Source organism: Taudactylus pleione, unplaced genomic scaffold (genome assembly GCF_031769625.1).
Source record: "Taudactylus pleione unplaced genomic scaffold, aTauple2 ptg000330l, whole genome shotgun sequence".
NCBI lineage: Eukaryota > Metazoa > Chordata > Amphibia > Anura > Myobatrachidae > Taudactylus > Taudactylus pleione.
The window spans coordinates 214,776-237,360 of record NW_028284731.1 but is presented as its reverse complement, the minus strand read 5'-3'; the positions used below and the strand labels follow the sequence as shown (position 1 = coordinate 237,360).

The 22,585-nt window shown below is 42.6% G+C and overlaps 1 protein-coding gene across 1 annotated transcript in view; it reads left to right on the top strand.

Annotated features, from left to right (window-relative positions):
* TBX5 (T-box transcription factor 5) overlaps nt 1-19,688 on the top strand; it is a 79,157-nt gene extending 59,469 nt beyond the window's left edge. Inside the window, exons 6-9 of the mRNA XM_088443474.1 lie at nt 6,376-6,528; nt 10,776-10,867; nt 12,862-13,091; nt 18,127-19,688. Coding sequence (XP_088299600.1) covers nt 6,376-6,528; nt 10,776-10,867; nt 12,862-13,091; nt 18,127-18,698 — 1,047 coding nt within the window. The 3' untranslated portion in view covers nt 18,699-19,688. The remainder of the gene's footprint in view (nt 1-6,375; nt 6,529-10,775; nt 10,868-12,861; nt 13,092-18,126) is intronic.
* Nucleotides 19,689-22,585: the final 2,897 nt, after the last annotated feature.

Genomic DNA, 22,585 nt, shown 5'->3' with positions numbered 1-22,585 from the left:
CCCCTGCCCTGGATGGACACAGCAGCCCCTGGATGGACACAGCAGCCACTGCCGCTGGATGGACACAGCAATCCCTGGATGGACACAGCAGACCCTGGATGGACACAGAAGCCCCTGGTTGGACACAGCAGCCAATCTTGGATGAAGCACAGCCCTGACAGCCTGGGACTCAGCAAGCAAATGGCGCCGATCACCGTGGAGAGGGACTTTTATACAATCCAAAACCCGTGAAAATCAAAGCCTCGCTTTGAGATTCCAGTCAACTGGAAAACCCGAGCCGGACTCATATCTCGCCTCAGATCTGGAAGAACCGGACCCGCTCATCTCTAACAAACAGCTAGCAATAATGATATGCAGTCACTGCCTAGACCACCACCACTGTTGCTAGTACAGCCCTAGCTTTATGCCACTTAACCTACATCACTTATCCTAGCTGATCTATGCCATGGCTGCTGCCCACACGCTCACTTCCAAGAAGGACTGTTATTAGCAAGGGCTGGTCAAAGAGCATAGCTAATGAACCAATCACAGTGATTTGCAGCTGGTGATCACTATTAAAGGTAGGGTGGAGTGGAGAGCTGATAGTAGTCCTTATGTTCCAGCAATGTAACTTACATCTGTTATACTGTAACTGCACGCTAAATTAAAAAATTTTTTTACTTACGTCTGAATAAATGATGTCTGTTTTCATTGCCCTGTACATGTGGGTTCTTTCTGTACACGTGGATGATCAGCTGGAATTGCTGCAGCAATACAAGAGCATGATCCTGATGATTACTTGCTAGTTGTGTGGAGGTAATAAAAGGTCAGTAGGCAGATACTAATGCAGCAACTGAAAGTGATTAAGTAGCAGAGCTGACTGAGTGTAATTTCCCATGCCCAGTCCCACGCATTATAGAAACAGAAGCTGCCACAGAAGAGATGGAAGGTATGTCCTGAAAGAAGCATCCAAAAACAACATACCAATATGTAGATTTACCTTATAAACCATGCCTGTGTCTAAGGGGTCTATTCATCATCACTTAATTTCTACAAAAGCAAGTGAAAATGAACATGTTCACCTGCAATTGTAGAAATTATGTGTTCGAACCAGTCATCAAAGGGGTAAAGCTATCTCCTGGTTACCGGAATGACCCGCTGTCCCCATACAGTAGTATGGGAACAGAATTCAAATACAATATTTTCAGATCTTTATTGCAGGAGCATTCACCATCTTCAGATGGAGATTGCTCCTGCAACCAGCTCCTACCCACTATGGAAAGGAGTACCGGGTCGTGAAAAAAGATCCTTTCGGATCCCTCTGCCCCTGTCCAACTCCTTCCGCCGGACATCGGAGCTCTTGTGCGCATGCGTGACCTGTGGGAGAGACAGCTGATTTTCAGATTAACCGTCTCCATGCCGGAGCAATGATGAATTGCTCCAGCGCTCGCATCGAGAAGGAATGTTAATTATATGGGTCCGATAATTAACGTGTTGAAAAGACCCCTATGTGAGGCTTATTTTATCACTCTAATTTATCACTCCTCACTTTCCATAACTTATTTTACATATATTTATTAAAGAAAAAAATGTGAGGGCTATTTGGCTGTTGAAAGGAAAAAAATATTTGCCTACTTACAATTATTTCCATGCGTGCAATGATGGAGTATTTACAGCTGGAATTGTTCCTGCATGGAACGGACAAGAATAATTTTGCATATTCGCCCATAAGCAGAATTCTGCATCTGCATCTTTGCAATCAGACCCCTTATCTTGGTTTCATAGCTGTCATCCCTATCAGTACTCACTTGCGACAATAATATCCCTGGTGCTAAAGATCCACCTGAAAATAGGTCTGTTTAGTCATAAATACTCAGTCGTAAGTGGAGATGTAAAACATACAATGAAGGTCTGCGCTAGTCTTATTGTGTAATTATGGTATAGTGAGTAAAGATGTTAACCACACATGAATGACTTAATGGAAATATAAAGTGTATGAGTACCACTCTGCCTGTAAAGAACCCCTATAATGGTTTTTACCACTCTAATTTATATTTCCATTAAGTCATTCATGTGTATGTGTGGTAAACATCTTTACTCACTATATCATATCTACACAATAAGACTAGCGCAGACCTTCATTGTATGTTTTAAGTTTAAGTTGAATTAGTAGGGACAGGGTACCTTATAAGGTCGTGCAGCTGACTAACAAAAACTCCATCACTGAGTGCAGCGCAGGTTTCTCCCCCTTGAGCAAAACAAGTGGAGATCTGCCTGAGATGCTTGGTTCTGGAGCATACACAGTGTGAAAACAGGCAGGATACACTACATAAATAGATGCATTCAACATTGCATTAGCCCTTTTGTCTTTCTCTCACCCACGTTCCTTGTAAATAGTGGAACTGTGAGTATTAAAATCTCTTTGGTTGTCAATTTTAAATCATTAGTTATTTTAGCAGTACTTAAAACATGGGTATTAAACTATTCTTTTGAGTTGGCCACTCTGAAAAGTTAGGGAGATTTGGTGGATCAGACATTTAAGTTTTACTATAGGTTTAAAATATATTTCACATTATACCACACAGTGGGCCTCATTCAGAGCTGGACGTCTTGAAGAGCGCTCGCTCTTAATCAGGGTGTTTTTGTTTGTTTTTTGTTGCGGCCTGCTGGCCACTCACTAAGCTGTGGGTGACCACCCACAGCTTTTGCAAGCGGCCAGGTGATGGTCACGATGGTTTGTAGCCACCCCGTTTGTAGTGGGCCCCGGAGCGAGAGAGTTTCTCTCTTGTTCCAGGGCTTGCACATGCGCAGTACCCCACCATCGACCCGCTTCCGAGCGCTATGCGCTCGCAAACGGATCTGAATCAGGCCCAGTGTTCCCAGTTCAAATTGTGTCACACTGTGGCCTCAGTCCACATTATGCAAAAGTGCCCTGAAATCATTATATACCACACTATTCCCAAAGTCCACATTATGCCACACAATGCCCTCTTCATTATGGCACACAATTCCCTCCAGATGGAGAAAAAATCAACAGACTCACATCTAAAGGACACATAGATGCAGACACACTTAGGAAGTTAGAGATGGGACAGAATCCCATATGGGAGGCAGATACACAAACAACATTAGAGACAAAATCAATGCCATCAGAACCATCAACATACCCCTTATATGTCATCAGACTCCTCCACGTGCCCATCATGTGCCATCAGACCTCTCCACATGTCTCGTATATGTCACTAGACTTCTCCATATGCCCCTTATATGGCATCATACTCCTCCAAATGCCCCCTTTATGCCATAAGCTTCTCACATGCCATTACACTTCTCCAAATGCCCCTTTAATGTCATTACAGTCTGCCATTGGAGGCCTGGGACAGCACACTGGCTTTCTTTGTCTGGTTCCTCACTGAAGCCCACTGTGCCTGTTTGTCTACTTCCATTTTCAGTACCACTGAGAGTGACCTCCCTGCTTTGTGTGGAGGAGGAGGTCACACGATGGACCCAGCCATAGCTCCTCCCCTCAGTTGTTGGCATATTGGCACTACTTGGCCTGCCTATGCTACCAGCCAGAAGCCAGCCAATTGTTCTGCTGCTTAAAATACAGCAGCAGCTTGCATTTGCAGGCCACATAAGGTAAATAACTTTACCTGTGATAGCTTACATTCTAGAGGGATATTGAAGAGACAGGAGAATCATGTGAGACTATTTATTTTGGAATATGGAAATTATATGGTAGCGGGCTAAGTAGTTGAAAATGAAAATATTAGGGGGCAATTCAATTGTTGTGTTGGTGGCAACAATTAATGGGTGCCCAGTGTTGCAATTCATTTGTTCTTGGCACCCATTCATTATCACGGTCTTCACGCCCTATCCGACTGAGTTTGGCCATGTTTAAAAAATACCTGCTGTGTAAACATTTGAATCACCCCCAAGGGACACTAGGAGTAGCAAAGAGGTGATGGGTTGGAATAGGAGTTGCGGATGGTTGAAGGTGGTGAAATGAGGAGTAGTAGAAGCAGAGGTCCATAATTATGAAGCAGTTTAGAGACTGTGGATAGCAATCAGTTCTGTAGTTAGAATAAAGATGAAGTAGTTTTGAGATAGTGATGGTGACAGTGATGGTGTCCACAGATTGGGATCACAATAGTCCTTTGATAGTGGTAGATCCTGTAACAGGATGTTTAAGGAAGTAGGTAAGAGAGGAGAGGTGGCTTTCCTGTGGGGAATATCAGGGTGATTTGGCCCAAAATCAGAAGAGATTTGGGCTGGCCAAGGTGGCAAAGGTAGAGGCTAGTGGCACGTGACTAGAGGCTCACCTCAAATAATGGGTTGCCATGGGAAGTATAGGCAGCCAATGGGTGCCTTGGTATATGTATTCAGGAAAGTTCCTTTCAACTGCTCCTACTCTTTCACATACAGATATAGAAGAATTTATTTCACTGCTTGGTAAGATAGATATGACATATAGATAGATATCTCCCTTTACTCTCCTGTCCGCCCTCTTTGTTCAACTAATGCATGCTGCCTTTCATGCCAACTGATTACTTCCTCTCACTCTCGCCTCCAAGATTTTGCCCGTGCTGCTCCGCACCTTTGGAACTCTCTCCCTCTCCCCATCAGACTCTCCACCTCTCTACAATCATTTTAACGGGCTCTCAAGACCCACTACTTCATTAAGCCTTCCAGCTCTCAACCTAACTTCCTGCTGTATGCGCCTTCCTCCCCTTCTTCCCCATCTGTGACTCACCTGTTTGTCTGCCCCTCCACTTTAGAATGGAAGCCTTTATCAGTAGGTCCCTCTACCCTCTTGTGTTTCTCCCTACTTTCATCTACTTCTTACTCCCCACTAGGGCACCTAACACTTGGTTGCTTAAGCTCTGCTGCTTATGTGGGTGTTGTGGTCGCTAATTTAGCAATGTATATTATCCATGTCCTTGTCCTGCATTCTATTGTATTGTACTGTAAGTCTTTGGTCACGTAATTGTTTATATATTTTGTAAGGCGCTGCGTAACACTTGTGGCGACATATAAATAAATGATAATAATAATATGACACCTATGCTTGGATTTAGCATTGTGCTCCTGTGGTACTACATGCATCAATCATCAATGATTCTTATCATAATGTGATGAGAATGCATTAGTCAATCATAGCATGTCAAGTAATGAAACATGACATACTGGGATACTGTTCCTCCCATTGCAATAGTTATATAATGAATAGCACGAGTTTGTACAAGCTACATTAAAAAAAAAAATAAACCAACTTTGTATGGACGGCCTATTTATTAAAATCCACCACCAGCCCCCCCAGAAAATGGTTTTAGTATTACTGTATTACTGTTATTTGTCAAAAGTTGAACGTAAGAGATAATAAAGTAAAGTAGCTAAGTAATGCAATCTTCACTTTATCAAGCTATGAAAAGTAATATTTTCAGATTTTGATAGCCATTTTGATAATTTCGCATATGTGCAGTCAGCAAGCTGGGTCCAATCCCAACAATAAAATGTTAGCTTACATTAATATTTAACTATTTACTCCTCACAAAAAAATCATAAATAGCCTTGAAAATTATTTATTTATTTTGCCACGATAATTGGCAATAAGAAACTTTTATTTTCGAAGTCTAAAAAAATAGGCGCATAAGTGTATTTACCAGAAACGTTTCCTAATTTAGTTACATAAGATCTTTTCAAGTCAAGATTACATTAGATGTAATATGCAAATAAAATATAACATTTAGTTAACAATTATAATTAATGTAAAGAAATATAAATCAGAGCGATCAAATTTTCAGTCATATTAAATCTCAGTAAAAATCTGATATATGTATATTTTTCACTTAAAATATAAGGCAGTATAAATGAATATTGATACACTAAGGGGTATATTTACTAAAGTACAGATTTTTAGAAGTGGAGATGCTGCCCATAGCAACCAATCAGATTCTACTTAACTTTTGTCTAGCACCTTCTAGAATCTAGAAGCTAGAATCTGATTGGTTACTATGGGCAATATCTCCGCTTCTAAAAACCTGCACTTTATTAAATATACCCTAACTGTTTTCCCTACTGATTTTCAGTTTGCAAACTTATTAGTAAGACTATAGTATAAAAAGGAAAAAATTATATTTGGCTGGTAAAAAAAAACAACTTATAGTGACTGTTTAGTATTCCATTACTACAATACACAATTTTTTTTTGTTTTTTTGTAACTAAAAATAGACTGTGACATCTACAAACAGAATCATCATTCTTATTGTTTATAAGTGTTTTTTACATTTTAGGAAATCTATAAACCTGACTTTCTGACATGACGTTGCATAAAACGTATTACTTGTTTTTACATTTCTTTTATATTTCTTTCTGCTCTTTTTTTTTTTACTGTAGATCATACTGAATTCCATGCACAAATATCAACCACGGCTTCACATAGTTAAAGCAGATGAAAATAATGGTTTTGGGTCCAAGAATACTGCTTTCTGCACCCATGTCTTCTCAGAGACTGCCTTTATAGCTGTCACCTCCTATCAGAACCACAAGGTAAGGCGCACAATTTGTCACCATTAAAACTGTTCTCTCACTACAACTGTATTGCTAAACTGTTGCTTTAGTGCAAATGCAATAGTACAATCCATTACTTGTTCACTATTGTCTACTGGTAATTGAAATTGTGGTTGTTACATCAGCAAAAGCATCCCCCTAAATAAAAATAAATTACAAGTTGAAAAAATATTACTGATAAAAATTTAGCATGAGTGCACCTTAGTCTAGGTAAAAAGCAGTGAATGAGTTAACAAAACAAGCTCAATAAATTGCCCTTACCCTACTTTCCATGGCTCATGCACACATTTTACAGGTCTCTGGAAAGGAGCAAAGCCAGCCAATCCTTTTTTCTTCTATAAAATCTGTATATACAAAAAAAAAAAAAGAACATTTATGTCCATGTGGAGAAATCTTTATTAAAAAAAAAGGAGTAAAATAAAAATACACTGAAATCCTTAGAAAGAATTTCATCTGCACATTTGGAATAAGGGAGTGGGTCAGATGATAAACTTATGACTTCACTAACAGTTGACATATTACCTGGATACTGAATGAGAAGTTACCCAGGAACTGTACTGAAATGTATATATTTTTTTCCTGCAATTTCAATGCCGTTAACATATTTACTGGCCTATTTAATATGGGGAGAAAATCCACTTTGCAAACACGAACACCCAGGGCCGTAGCTAGGGTAGTGCGGCCGGTGCCATGGAACAGGGCACCACAGGGCAGGGGGTACTGTTTGGGCCTGTCAATTTTCTGTTCATTATCATTCTCACTTGTAGCTTCCTATTATTTTTCATCCCCAGCATCTCCTGGCCTCCCCTATCTCTTCCCTGGCCCTTCCTCATAAGGCCATTCCACTTTTTTGGGTGCGTTATGTCCCTTTGAAAAATGGGGGGGGGGGCAATGCTCTTTCTGGCACAGGGCACCAAAAAGTCTAGTTACGGCTCTGCGAACACCCATTCACCATATTTACCAAGGGGATGTAGTTATGATCCCGGCTGTCAGGATGCCAGCACTCAGAATGCCGGCACCGGAATCCCGATACAAGTCAGAATCCCGGTGCCAGCATCACAATAGTAAGTATTGGGGTTAAGGGAATGGTTAGGGATTAAGCACTAGGGGAAGGGCATGGCTGCGGTTGGAGGATTAGGATTAGGCTGCGAGAACCAGAAGGTAAGGGTTAGGCTGCGGGGGGAAGGTTAGGTTTAGGTTGCGGGGAACAAGGGTTAAGTTTATGGGGAGGGGTAGGGTTAGTTTATTCATGTGGTTACATTGGGATTGTAACCCAGTCGTAATGCTGGCATCGGGATTCTGAGTGCCAGTATCCTGAGTGTCGGCATCCCGTACCCAACCCCTTACCAAGCCCTCCCTGCTGGTGAAATTAACAACTAGCTTTCACTGAGGGTCTCTAGCGAAGGTTTCCCCCTATTTCCCATGGACAGTGCGCAAGTACATCTATATCTGAGGATGGCGATAGTTGGGGCCAGTATTCAAAAAAATGCTTTATTAGTCAACTACAGCATTTTTTCCCTTAATTTATTATATAAAAATCCTTTTTTTTTCTATTTTTACTTAAGTTTTCCATTCTTTATTCTATTTAATAAATTTTTTTGTGTGAACTAGCAAAGTCAGATTAACATTTGCACACAAGCACTAAAGAGTAGCTGGTGAAGTGATAAGACATTGCCAGCCTGTAATGCTGGAGGAGCTAAATTTTACTAGGCTTCTCTAGATCTCTGAACAGCCGAGCAGTGTGCACCCAGATTGACCCCGTCAGCCCCATACACAATAAGCTAGAAATAGCTCATTGTGGAGGTGATTCAGCACAGGATGGAATTGCAAAGCTGCACGCAAGCAGCTTTGCAATTCCGTCCTTGGAAATATACAAATACAGTTATATAACACCCCCTTCTGTATTTGCGATCCCAGCACTGCGACTGAGGTCGCAGGCTGGGATAACCATTGCTACCATCAGTCGCGATGGTGGACAGCACCGGCTGGCTGAGTAAGCCTCAGCTTACGCAGGCTAGCCGGCTAGCGAGGCCACTCCCGGGCAAGGTCAACCCCACACTGCTCCGTAAATACCTCTGCCTGTCAATCAGGTAGAGGCATACAGGGACCGGCGTGCGATCACACAGGTTGGGCAGTTGGGCAGATAAATATTAACACCTCCAGCTCCCGATCGTTGCAGGGGCGTTTTAAAGTAATAGGCTAATGCTCCTGCATTACTCCTGCATACACACCTATACAGTTGTCAGCCCAATCACACGATTGTATAGGTGTGTGCTCAGCTTTGGTTTTAACAGCTCACCAGAGGCACTTTCAATCGTAAATCGTAAATTTATATGTATTTGCAGTTTTGCTCATCTTTCTTCCAGGGTTGCCGACTTTCTGGCTGCCCCTTCCGGGGCAAATAAAGGGGGCGTGGCCAGCATTTGTAAGCGGAGCAGGGGCGTGGCCTCACTGATCACGTCATTATGGCCCCGCCCCTCTACACAATGCCGAGATTACCGGCATTGTGAAGCAGGGGGTGGGGCCAAAATGATGCGATTTGGCGAGATTCACATCACCGGCCCCCCCTGCTGCGGGGGATTCTCTTATTACAGCGTGTGGGGGGGCAGAGCGGTCGGTGGCTGCCGAGAGGCTTGTCTGCCTTTCCGGGGGGCCGGGAGCGACACTCGATTTTCGGGAGGCTCTAGGCGGAATCAAGAGGGTAGGCAAGTATGCTTTCTTCTTATTTCAATTGTGCATATACTGCAGGTGCACAACATTTAGTGCTGAACATGCTCTGTTGCCAAGCATAGAGAACTATGAGCAACTGCAAGCAATTCTGTGTCATGCACATTTGAGTTGCATCACCATTTGCACCTGAATGCGTGTAATTGGGCGTCAACAGGGTGTCCACATGCAGACTAAGGGGGCGATTCAAATGTTTTTTAAGCTGTGATAATTAATGAGCGCCCAGTGTTGCAATTCAATTGTTCTGGGCACTCATTAATTATTGCCATCTTTGCCCTGGGTTTAGCCGTGTACAACGGCTAAACCCGTTTAAAGTTCTGGTTATGGTATGATAACTGCGGTTAGCGCACCCTAACCAGTGGGTTTCTCACACATTTCTGCTCGCACCCTCCTGAGGGTGTGAGCAGAAATGCCGGCACCGGCGGCCATCATGCCCTGAAGGAGCAACAATTGAAATGCTCCGTTGGGCGTCTTAAAATAAAAACGCCGTCAAAACATTTGAATCGCCCCCTAAGAGTTCTGAGGGCATGTCGTGGGTGTGTAGGTGGAATTGTCAGTTATGATGACTTGTGTGTAGCGTACGCAGGGGTCCATTTAATTTTGGACAGATATTCTGCACCCAATATAGGCTCTTGTGCAAATGCGCATTTATAGTGATGATAGCTAGGGCTATTGCGGCTGCAGAGATACGTGCAACTCAGCAGTTGCGCCTGACTTGCATGCAACACCAAGGTCCCATAGAGCTTTGTTATACTTACCAATTTTTAGGTAGCAAATCAGGAAGGGGTGTGACCACATCATAATGGACATGATAATGCCCCCAGTGAGTGTGACCGCACTTTTATAGATTACAATCTTTAAAACCACATTTGTTTGCCTTCTGTGTGCTGCAGGGTAATGCATACCCGACAACTCTCGAATTTGGGTCTCTCCCAGTTAGGCATTCTCCCAGTGCCACCCACTTCAACTGGGAGTTTGGATGACGTGATTTGCATTGAAATGCGTCATACTAGCCCAACCTTTGCTGTAAACTACAGCAAATTGTTGTTATGAACACCGGGGATGGGGGGGGATTATGATGTAAGCCCCAACCCTACTGTTAAACAGCTCGAACCACAGCTTTAAACAGTGTTGGAAGGGACCACAATCATGATAATGCGGCACCACACCACCCACCTGTCGGATAAGGTTTTCCCCTCTGGGACTCTCCCAGAAGGGGATAATAGAAAGTCGACAAGTATAGGTAAGTGCAAGGGAATCATAATAAATGTGTGAGACAGTACCCTCAAGTCAGGACTTCCACACCGAACCTGGGACTGTCCCAGTAATATCAGGCCGGTAGGAAGGTAAGTGTTAAAGTACAGTGTTGTCTCTATGTTACCTTTGACCTGTATCTGGTACTGTCTGCATAGGTAGTATGGTCAGTGATTTTCAAAACACTTGCAATATACAGAATTTAATGCTGCCACATCCTGATTTCAGTCACATCTTCTTATCAGATAACACAGTTAAAGATTGAAAACAACCCATTTGCCAAAGGATTTAGAGGGAGTGACGACATGGAGCTGCACCGCATGTCCAGGATGCAAAGGTATTTTCTGCTATTCATTTTGTACTCTGAACCTGTAAACATTTTTATGCGGCTAACAATGCAGCAAAGGCTTCTAGGACTAGTATGAAACAGGAAATATCCACTTTTTTTCATATCTAGGCCCTCCAAATATGACATGAAGCTTAAGTTACCAAGTAGGTGAACACCGAGGGGTAAATTTACTAAAGTTCAGTTTTGAATTTTGAGTGATTTGGCATTCGATTTACATTCGATTTTGCATTTGGGTATTTACTAAAGGCCAAATCGAATGTAAAATCGAACTTAAAACCGAATTTTACTCAAATCGCACTCAAATCGAAGATCGGAAAAACATTGGTACTTTTACATAGACCAACACACAAGTCCCTTATTTACTATTATTCGATTTGAAATTGAACACAAAATCGAACTTCAAATCCCCAAATGAATAGACCTGCTTCATGCTTTCGATTTGAGCATGAGCAGGTCGGATTGAAACAGATACATGCATACATCAGTGTGATGCATGCATGTATCTTACTGTAAAAAGCTTAGAAAGAGTTAATTTTAGAAAAAAAATTACGTGGGGTCCCCCCCTAAAACAGAACCAACCCCGGGCTTTTCATAGCCAGTCCTGGTTGTCTAAGTACAAGGGAAAAAAAAAACTCTAAGCTTGTTACAGTAAGATACATGCATGCATCTCACTGATGTATGCATGTATCTGTGTGAAAACAAACTACTCATGCTGAAAGTGAAAGCATGAAGCAGTTCTATTCAGTTGGGGATTTGCAGTTCGTTTTGAAGTGGGATTTGCAGTTCGATTTGTTCATGAACATGCCAAATAGAACAGCAAATCACTGTTCAAAACCGAACCAAATCGAAATCGATTTAGAAAATGCTTCTAAAATCGAATTTTAGTAAATGAGGAATTTGAAGAAGGATTTGTACTTTCTATTTGATTCGGTTTGAGGTGAGCTAAATCGAACTTCAAAACGAAAGTAAAATCGAACTTTGATAAATATACCCCCTAATATCAGATATTCTGTTGGCTGATGGTAATTGGATTATAGACCAAAGAGTGTGCCAAGATAATAGCAAGAATTATGGAGCTCACTAGTTAAAAAAGGAATGGGTATGAAGTCCCGGGGGCTGAATAGCCGCCGGTTCATATCCCTACGCCGGCAGCCCGAAAGGAGAGGATCCCGACAGGGCAGGTATGTACCCTGTCCCTACCCCTCCCTTAGTGATGTCTAAAACTAACCTCCCCCTAATGCCTAACCCAGTGGTTCCCAAACTGTGTGCCGTGGCACCCTGGGGTGCCTAGGGACACTTGCAGGGGTGCCTCAAGTTGGTGGTTCAGCACCAAATCTAATTATTTATGGTCAATGTAATGTAAATATGTGGACACACAGAAGCTCTAACCTGTCCACAACCACATAACTGAACCTAAGGTTGACAGTTAAGCACAATTTACTTCACTTTACTACATTTTTTCTGAATTTCTCAATAATAAATGTTTGGCTTAGGGGTGCCCTGAAAACAATGCCGTTACTCTAGGGTGCCGTGATTCAAAAAAGTTTGGGAACCTCTGGCCTAACCCTAACCTCCCCTGGGGGTGCCTAACCCTGGCCCTCCCCCCTAGGGGTGCCTAACCCTAACCCCCCCAAAAAAACCTAACCCCAATATGCTCCCTAAACCTAACCCTCCCCACCCGAGGCTAACGCTAAGGGTGCCCCGTACTTACCTCGTTCGGGCTGGCGTCCTTCAGAGTTCTGGCATCGGGATTAAGATAGGCGCCAGTATTTTTTCGACGCCTATCTTAAGTCCCTTGTCAGGATTTGGATGTCGGTATTGAGACCAGCTGCATCGCGGCCGCTGGTCTCATTCCTACATCCCGTTAAAAAAAGTACATATATTTTGTAAAGTTATTTATTAGTTTTCTTTTTTAGTTTTTTTTTGCATTCACTTATATTGCACAAGATGTCATGCCATAACTCCTTATCCTTTCTCTGCAGCAAAGAGTATCCTGTGGTCCCAAGAAGCACTGTGCGACAGAAGGTTACATCAAATCATAGCCCGTTTCCCTCTGAATCCCGCAATATTACTAGTTCCTCCAACCTCAATTCCCAGTACCAGTGTGAGAATGGTGTAAGCAGCACCTCGCAGGACCTACTGCCTTCATCCAACTCATACCCATCTCTGCCTCATGAACCCGGCCCCATATACCACTGCACAAAAAGGAAAGGTACATGTACAACTGCAAAATATTTCTGATTATTCTTGAGGATGATAAATCACATTTTTTAAGAGATATGTGTAGATTTCAGGTATACTGTATAAAAAAAGTGTCATTTTTAGAAAATAGCATGTTGTGTTTCAGATATAGATTTGATCAAGTTTCCCATTATAATGCAGAGACAAGACCATGTTGTACCTGTACATAAACACTGCAGCACAAATGTGTGGCCAAGTCATTTTATTCCCAAAGTCAAAATCATTTGTGAGTAGATGCATGATGCAAAGAACAGCCTTATTTTACAATGTATGCAATGCCAACAACATTTCACGGCATATAATACTTGAAAAAACAATACAGTAAGGGCTAGATTTACTAAAGCTTCTAAAACAGACAAGTGGTGGTGTCAACAGTGCAGAAGGCCGCGGGATTAAAAGGTTGACAATTTCAAATAGTCGACACACAAATTGACGACACATTATCTTTTTAATTTAAACGTAACAGTGCAGGCAGAATCTCTGAGGGCAGTCCGGCATCTAGGGGAGTGCTGGGCACGCCCGCAGAGTGATGAAAGCGGGGTGTGTGCTGCAGGGCCACGCCACCACCAACAATACCACACTCCTTTTTTTATGCCTGCAGGTGCATGGGACTTTACTTACCACACTGGGTGTCACTGACCCCATTGCTGCCACTGAATGGCCTTATTCAGTGCTGGACTTCATATTTTTGGGACCTATTCAGAGTTGGTCACATTCGAAAGTCTGTAGCTGTGGTTCCTTCTCCTTAATGTACCAGGATCTGATGATGCTGTAGTAAGACTGGAGACCTGGTTTCACTATGAGAATTGAAAATGCTAAAAATTGCAGTACACAATGGAGGCACAGTACAGTTAATGAATGGATAAAGCAGATAATAAGTACCCAATAGGACTGGTGCATCTGTAAGGCAGAGCAAAGTAGACTCAAATAGGATTTTTTTTTACAACACACTTATATGTGCAGCCTTCCCCTTCCCCAACACAGGGCCTGATTCAGTGTTGTTAGCAAACTCAATGGTTTGCATACAACTCTGAGTGTTGGAGATCTATGCATGAGCAGGGTCTGCACTGTGCAATTCTCCTTCTGTGAATACAGTCGCAGTGCTCCTAAGCCGCAGTTTGGGGGTGGGGAAGGAGTAGAGACAGCCAGCGTTCCTGAAAATGAGGGTGTGTGGCCCCATTTTCTGGGAGTGCTAAGGTCAGTGTCTGTGTCTTCTGATGCAAATTTTCTTGGCTTGGCTGAGCTGTGATGGCCATTTTGAGTAGCCTTAGGCTCACTCAGATGGCTGATGCCGAAACCAATGGTCGTGATGGTGATCCGATGCTTCGTCCTGCCATCAGGGAGAGTCTTTTCTCTTTTGTAAAGCAAGTGTGCACTACAATGTAAGTGACACTCTTGCAACAGTATTAGTGATTTTGCACATATGGGTGTGTTTTCAACGTGTGCAACCTATCAAACGCAGTAATTTTTATCGGTGTGCAAATTTCACCAGGTTTATAGTGCTTGTAACCCTCCTGGAGGCTACATTTTCACCAGACATTTTAATTGCAATTCATAACTACATGCCCACATTATGTTGTTACTGTACTTTGGCCACATCTGCATGACCACTACCTGCCCTTTTAACGGCCCCCTAGACGTATGTAGTTGCATGTCTGTCGAATTGCCGTACATGCAAACTAAAGAAAAATGCAATTTCTGACAACCCCACCCCCTGCAAATCGAGTTTTCTGAATAAGGCCCTAAATGTTATATTTCATGACTATATAATATGAAAAAAGGCAAGTATGGCTTTCAGCGAAAACCAATCTTTTCAAAAAGTTTGTCAGTGGCATCTAGATCAGAGGTTCCCAAACGCGATCCTCAAGGCTCCTCAACAGTTCAGGTTTTAGAGATATCCTTGGTTGAGCACAGGTGACTTAATTAGTACCTCAGTCAATTTGATTTAACCATCTGTGCTCAACCATGGATTCATCTAAATCCTGAACTGTTGGTGAGCCTTGAGGGCCGCGTTTGGGAACCTCTGATCTAGATTAACATTCTCTGAACGGACCAATGTGCTAATGCATGCTCCCAGTATGTAATTGAAAACCGAGATCAGTGTATCACCTCAAAAATATCATACCAGCTATTACGAAGGTAGTGGAGAGGTGATTTCTTGAGGTCATCTTGCACAGCTCTAGAGGACCTGGATCACGATCAGTGAGCCAGTTTACGTTACCACTGCTAATGGTGATTCTACTGAATCACGGAGTATACATATGTTTTTGCATGTTTTTTTTGCAAGTTGTCACATTTCTGCATACCTCCTGACATTTGGAAGGAGGAAGTTGGGAATTTGTGTGTACGAACAAAATGGGTGCATAGCCACGCACGCTGTTGCATGCTACATCTGGGGCATGGCTGTCCATAACATCCCTATTGCTCGTTACTTAACGAGTGGATGGGACCGCACAAATATCTCTCTACACTGTTTAGATGGGTTGCATTTGCCGAATCCATGTTATACAGAGCATCAGGTGAAAGAGAGTTCCCAACCTTTCCTTCCCCGCAGGACACTGCAGCCCGCTTGGGGGACTTCGGGACAGTGCCCGAAGGCAGGACTGTCCCACCAAAATTGGGACAGTTAGAAGGTATGTTTTTATAATAATGAAAGAGTAAAATCTGTTATGTGTTATTTGTCCCACGAGATTTAATTTTATATATATATATATATATATATATATGTATATATATATATATAGTGTAGATATATGTATATATATATATATATACAGTGTAGATATACAGTATGTATGTATATATATATATATATATATATATAAAAAATTCTAGGCCTGGTTGCTTACTAATTATATTCTGATATACAGGTATAAAAGAGGCCAGACTGTCTTATTCACGTGACTGTAAAAGTGATTTCTAATACTCTTTTACATTATACTGGCAGGAGCATTCCACTCTCTTTTGCCACCCATGGTGGAACTTGTACACTGCCACCAAGCTTAATCCGTGCCATAACCAGTCTCTCACTCCAAGAGCGAGTGAGGTGACTGACACATGAGAGGAGCAGGGGCATGGGGTTACTACTCCAACTGTCAGTGATTGCAGGAAGATGTGCAGGGGAATCGTGTCCTGAGCTCCTTTTATCCAATAATAGTTGTGCTGGGGGGAGGGTATATGTATGCCTCTGTGAAGACCCTCTTTGCCTTTGCTGTCCCACTGTACCCTATTGTTTTGACTTCCTTTTCCTCCTTCTTTTATATGTTTCTACGCAGGGTTGACCTGTTAATATTTCTGTATTTTCCACTGCTCTGATGGATTTCCACCCTTGACATTGGTGGCTGCTCTCTCCATCTCCCAAAGGGTTGTTGAGCCCCAGTCAGTGTTTCTCTTGTACTTTGTTGGCATAGCTTTTCTACAATGTTTAAAATATTAAACTCCAAATTGGTTGGGTAATACTAAATCGAGAACTATTTCATACTTCAGAGACTTAACTTCAGTGCTTCACGGTGGGTTACTTTGTTTTGGAAGTGGAGTGCGCTACTGCGCAAATCAGGGGCCTGCTGCTGCTCCAGGGAAGCTTCATTCCCTGTACCAAGTTGGGTGCCTACCTAAGTACTGCACATGCACGGTGCCAACTTGTCACTGTATAATCGCAATGCAGTGGTATACAGCCGAGTACCACTTAGCTCCGTATTACCGGTTGTACTAGATGCTGTTCAGTGCTCCTGCACAGCTACCTGCATCCAGCATACACTCACTGGCTGGTGAGCTCTATGACACCCTGCTCTGCACAAGCTCCACTCCATCCTGACCAGAGTGCGTATAACAGTGAGTACGGCTGTACGCTGTGTAACATCAATAAACCAGTCTAATGATTGAGCAACTGGGCTGTTCATAGTTTTGAAGCATCCGCTGGTGTGTACAAGAACTCTGCTAAATCCACAAGTGTGTGCACATATATTTCCAACGAGTTGAACCACTGGCTCAATTTACCCCACAGCCACCATTTTGGAAAAAAAATGCCTATCTTAGTAATTCAGACTAATCTTTAGCTGAAAGATTCACATGGTTTTATACATTGGCAAATCACCAACATCTATGATATATATTTTTAGACCTGGATAAATCTGCTTTGACATGACAGTCATTATACCTGACATGTAACAAATGTACTCGACAAGCAAAAAACTTTTTTTGTGACAAAAAGCATACTTACCACCTTACCATGTGCTTCTCGTCATCATAGCCAGATAGAGATGATGGGTGCTTCCTGGATTTATAGTCACATGACACCACATATGTACAGTTGTCTAGATTCAGGGGGTGGGTCAATTTTGCTATTACAAATCAATGAAATGTAAAAAAAAAAAACAACATCTACTACAGCAGAAAAAACTCCCTGTATCATATCCGATAGTAAAATAAAATGCTGAAACACACTTGCACAAAAGCATAATATATATTTGAGCGGTGAATAAAGCACCTATCAGCATTAACATTGCATTGACAATCAGCCAATCACAAGCAGTTCACTAGTGCTGCTAACCGTCGTCATCATCATCACCATCATCATCAGCAGCAGCAGAGAATTTGTACCTGCCCTTGACCATCTGTAGTAAAAAGGCTTTTTCAGTCATATATTCATCTGGTTGCTGTTCTGTATGTGTTCCCAATTATGCAAACACACCCTCACTGCACTTGGCCTATGTTGGAGTGCAAATTCCCTCCCCAGTCACGCCAATAAAGGTGCAGGCAGATCTAAGTGCCAGAATCACCCAAGTCTACATAGGCACATTTTATGTTTTTTGGGGCATATGCAGAGAGATTTCACACAAATATGCTGTGTAACCAGGGGTAGTGCTCACTATGCATCAGATCATAATTCTCAGGCACAGAAGAGAGATTAAAGAATAAAATACATTTGTTCAGGGATGCCTTGTTAGTGTGATGCAAACATACTGGTATGCAAGATTTAACAAGAAATATTTATATTCTCCCAACAGCGAGTGAAGAGTCAGCTGAGCATAGCTATAAGAAGCCCTACATGGACACGTCTCCAAGTGAGGAAGACCCATACTACAGGCCTGGGTACCCACAACCATCATCTTCCTCTTCTTCAACTTCCTTTCGCACAGAGTCTGCCCAACGCCAGGCCTGCATGTATGCTAACTCAGCGCCTGCCACAGAACCTGTTGCAGGCATAGAAGACATTTCCTGTAATAGTTGGTCAAGTGTACCCTCTTATAGCAGCTGTACAGTGGGAGGAGGGATGCAACCCATGGAGCGGCTGCCCTACCAGCACTTCTCAGCTCATTTCACCTCCAGCTCACTTATGCCCAGGCTGGGCAACCATGCAGGTACACAGGCTGCAGATTCCCACTCTATGTTCCAACATCAACCTTCTCATCCGGCGATCGTGAGACAGTGTGCTCCTCAGTCTGGGTTACAACAGGCTTCATCACTCCAGTCCTCTGATTTCCTCTACCCACATGGTGTTCCTCGGACCCTATCCCCACACCAGTACCACTCTGTCCATGGGGTGGGTATGGTGCCAGACTGGAGTGAGAACAGCTAACAGAGCAGAGACATTAGGCAACATTTTTTTGGAGTGAAAGGTCTAAACAAAATGTCTGTAGGACCCGATAAAGTGGACATATGCTAAAGAGACACAATGATTTGTATGTTGAACCATTATTTCTTGAACACCTCAAAACAAACATTCACAGTCATCTTTCACTTTCTTCCTATTCATTCTTACACCTGGATCATAGATAGGACAGAGATGAATGTTGGATAGAAAACGCATCCAATAAGATGCTAAGGTGACAACATCTGCTGGAAAGAGCCCAATCAGAGGCTTTGCACTTCACACAGCAGGCTGGACCATGATGGTACCTACATGTGGGAGTAAGAAAGTGAAAAGGTCATGCACTTCATCAATTCACCTACTTGCCTCTGCCAGAACTGTTTGGTGTTTGCAGTGTGTTACACTATGTGATATAGGAGGCTGAAACCATGGGGTTTGAAGATCTCAGTAAAAGTATGGACACAGTGATGTTGTGTTGGAGAAGGGCAGTGATTCTACTCATGTAACCATGGTTCCCAGGAATTTCTGTTGATTTTTGGGTTACCGTACTAAAATCATTATCCACCAAGATTACATACAAAATATAGACACACCTAAACACGTAGATATATGTAAATAAAACAGGTCAGTAAGATGGCGATACAAAAAACATGCATTTCATTATAACTTTGAGATAAATAACTACTCCAAGAAAAAGACTTGGGCTATCTGCATTTGTATTTTTCTCAAGAACAATTCCAATAGCACTAACTATACCCAAAGAGCAATGTATCCCCCAAGTTGAACTCTCTTAAATTAAAATGGTTTATCACATGGTATTTATAAAAGGAATGCATTCTGTAAGGTTGCAATGTTAGGGGTGAGCTGCTCTCCCTCAGTCTACAGTCTCGGTGCCATTGTAACTTTATAATGCACCTGGGCATTGGGTCCCTGTCCTCTCCACATACACACTGTGCTATGTTTGTTAACTGTTGTGTAATTGACATTGTTATATAATAAAAGATAATATATTTTTTTCTGCTTGCTCTTTCTGTGATGTTTCTTACATAAATGGCTATTTATGTAATGCCTTGAAAACTGAATTATAAATGTAACACACTCAATTCTCTACAATACTACTAAAATTTATTTGAAATTAATCGCCCCAGTAATATAGTTTATGTAATAACTGTAGAATCATGTAATTGAGTTTAAATATATAAATATATACAGTACCAGTCAAAAGTTTGGACACACCTTCTCATTCAATGGTTTTTGCTTATTTAAATTATTTTCAACATAGTAGATTAATACTGAAGACACCAAAACTATGAAAGAACACATATGGAATTATGTTGTAAACAAAATAATAATGTTAAAAAAATCTAAATATATTTTAGATCAGTTGTGTTGTGTAGAGGTAGGGTTAGTACACAGTGGACACCACTATTTGACTACTGTCATAATCCACATTATGGCACCAACCACTCAACTCAGTAAAGAGAAACGACAGTCCATCATTACTTTAAGTCATCAAGGTCAGTCGATACGGAAAATTTCAAGAACTTTGAACAAGTGCAGTTGCAAAAAGCATCAAACACTATGATGAAACTGGCTCTCATGAGGACCGTCCCAGGAAAGGAAGACCAAGAGTTACCTCTGCTGCAGAGGATAAGTTCATTAGAGTTACTAGCCTCAGAAACCGCTATTTAACAGCAACTCAGATTAGAGACCACATAAAGTCTTCAAAGAGTTCAAGAAGCAGACAAATCTCAACATCAACTGTTCAGAGCAGACTGCGTGAATCAGGCCTTCATGGTCGTATTGCTGCGAAGAAGCCACTACTGAGGATGAACAACAAGAGAATTGTTTGGGCCAAGAAACACAAGGAAATTACATTAGACCAGTGGAAATCTGTACTTTGGTCTGATGAGTCCAAATTTGAGATTTTTGGTTCCAACTGCAGTGTCTTTGTGAGACGCTGAGAAGGTGAGCAGATGGTTTCTGCATGTGTGGTTCCCACTGTGAAGCATGGAGGAGGAGGTGTGATGGTGTGGGGGTGCTTTGCTGGTGACACTGTTGGTGATTTATTCAAAATTCAAGGCACACTTAACCAGCATGGCTACCACAGCATTCTGCAGCGCCATGCCATCCCATCTGGTTTGCGCTTACTGGGACCATCATTTGTTTTTCAACAAAACAATGACCCCAAACACACCTCCAGGCTACTTGACCAAGAAGGAAAGTGATGGAGTGCTGCATCAGATGACCTGGCCTCCACAATCACCCAACCTAAACCCAAATGAGCTGGTTTAGGATGAGTTGGACCGCAGAGTGAAGGAAAAGCAGCCAGCAAGTGCTCAGCACCTCTGGGAACTCCTTCAAGACTGTTGGAAAACCATTCCAGGAGACTACCTCGTGAAGCTGATTGAGAGAATGCCAAGAGTGTGCAAAGCTGGCATCCAAGCAAAAGGGGGCTACTTTGAGGAATCTAAAATATAAAACATATTTTAATTTGTCTAACACTTTTTGTTTACAGCATAATTCCATATGTTGAAAATAATTAAAATAAACAAAAACCATTCAATGAGAAGGTGTGTCCAAACTTTTGACTGGTACTATATATATACACAGTATATATATATCATATTTGCCAACTCTCACTCATTGTCAGGGAGACTCCTTGAGATAGTAGCAATCACCCTGTCTCCCTGAAGAGTCTGGCAATCTCCCTGATTGCACCTTACCCCCATTATGTAACTGTTAAAATAACAGAGATATATATACATTCAAATGGGATCATTACTATAATTTCCCTGCATTGGTTATAATGCACAATGATACCTATGGCTACATGCATTTTCTGAAAAGTATAATTGTGTTTTTAGCAACAAGTAAACCTCACAAACGCCCACTGCCTCCTACTACCACTATCTCACATCCGTAATACCTTGCAGTCCTGCATATCGGTAACATCAAGTACCATCAGCCCCTCATGCAGAATTACAGCAGGTCTGACCTTACTTAGAAATTACTAACCTCGTTGCACGCAGTAAGTACTCAAGCTACGTATGCCGTCGCAATCGCTAATTTAGGCACGCCCATGTAATGGCTTTCAAATGGACAGGCACACTTGCATATCTCCAAACACTCCCACGTCACCACCCCCAAATGCAGATTACCTATCACTCACTCTGCGATGGCTTACCAAGCTCTGTGTAATTGCAGTGCAATCGCAGTCTAGCCTTCACGCATGTGCACTTCTAGCATTCCTGCTAGGCTGTTTCCCTGCTGAAACAGCCTGCGGGTTCTGTCTCCTCCCACGGGCTGCACTGTCCCGCGGGTGGGGAAAACGGCATGCACCCAGCATCCATTCACAGTGACCGCAGTGCTTGGGGGCTGTAAGTGCTGGGCACGGCCCCAAGAGTGATGAAAAGGGGACGCGTCATAAAGACACCCCCTTTTCTCTTGGCCTTTAGCGCGCGCAGATGTGCCCTTTCTCTAGGTCCGGCGCCCTGCCCGGTGCCATTCCTAGAGTGAACACTACACTTCAATGCATAAGCATGCGCAGTACACAACAATCGGCCACCTGCGTGCGCTGTTTTAGTTGCGATCCTTAATGAATCAGGCCCTGAGTATAAGATTCATGGGCAGTAGGGATTATTTATTAGCAGTAACACTTGCAATAAACCACAGCAATCAATCAGACATTTACTTTCTTGTCTAACCTGCAATCAGGGCCAGCTCTAGGGGTGTTCGACCAGTGCAGCTGCACAGTGGCGCCACCCATAGAGGGCGCACCCCTCCCCAACATCCCGATTTCAGTGGGACAGTACTGTCCCGCTGTTCCACACGTGGGCCAAAGTGGCCCACAGGTGGTCAAGTCGGGAGGTTGG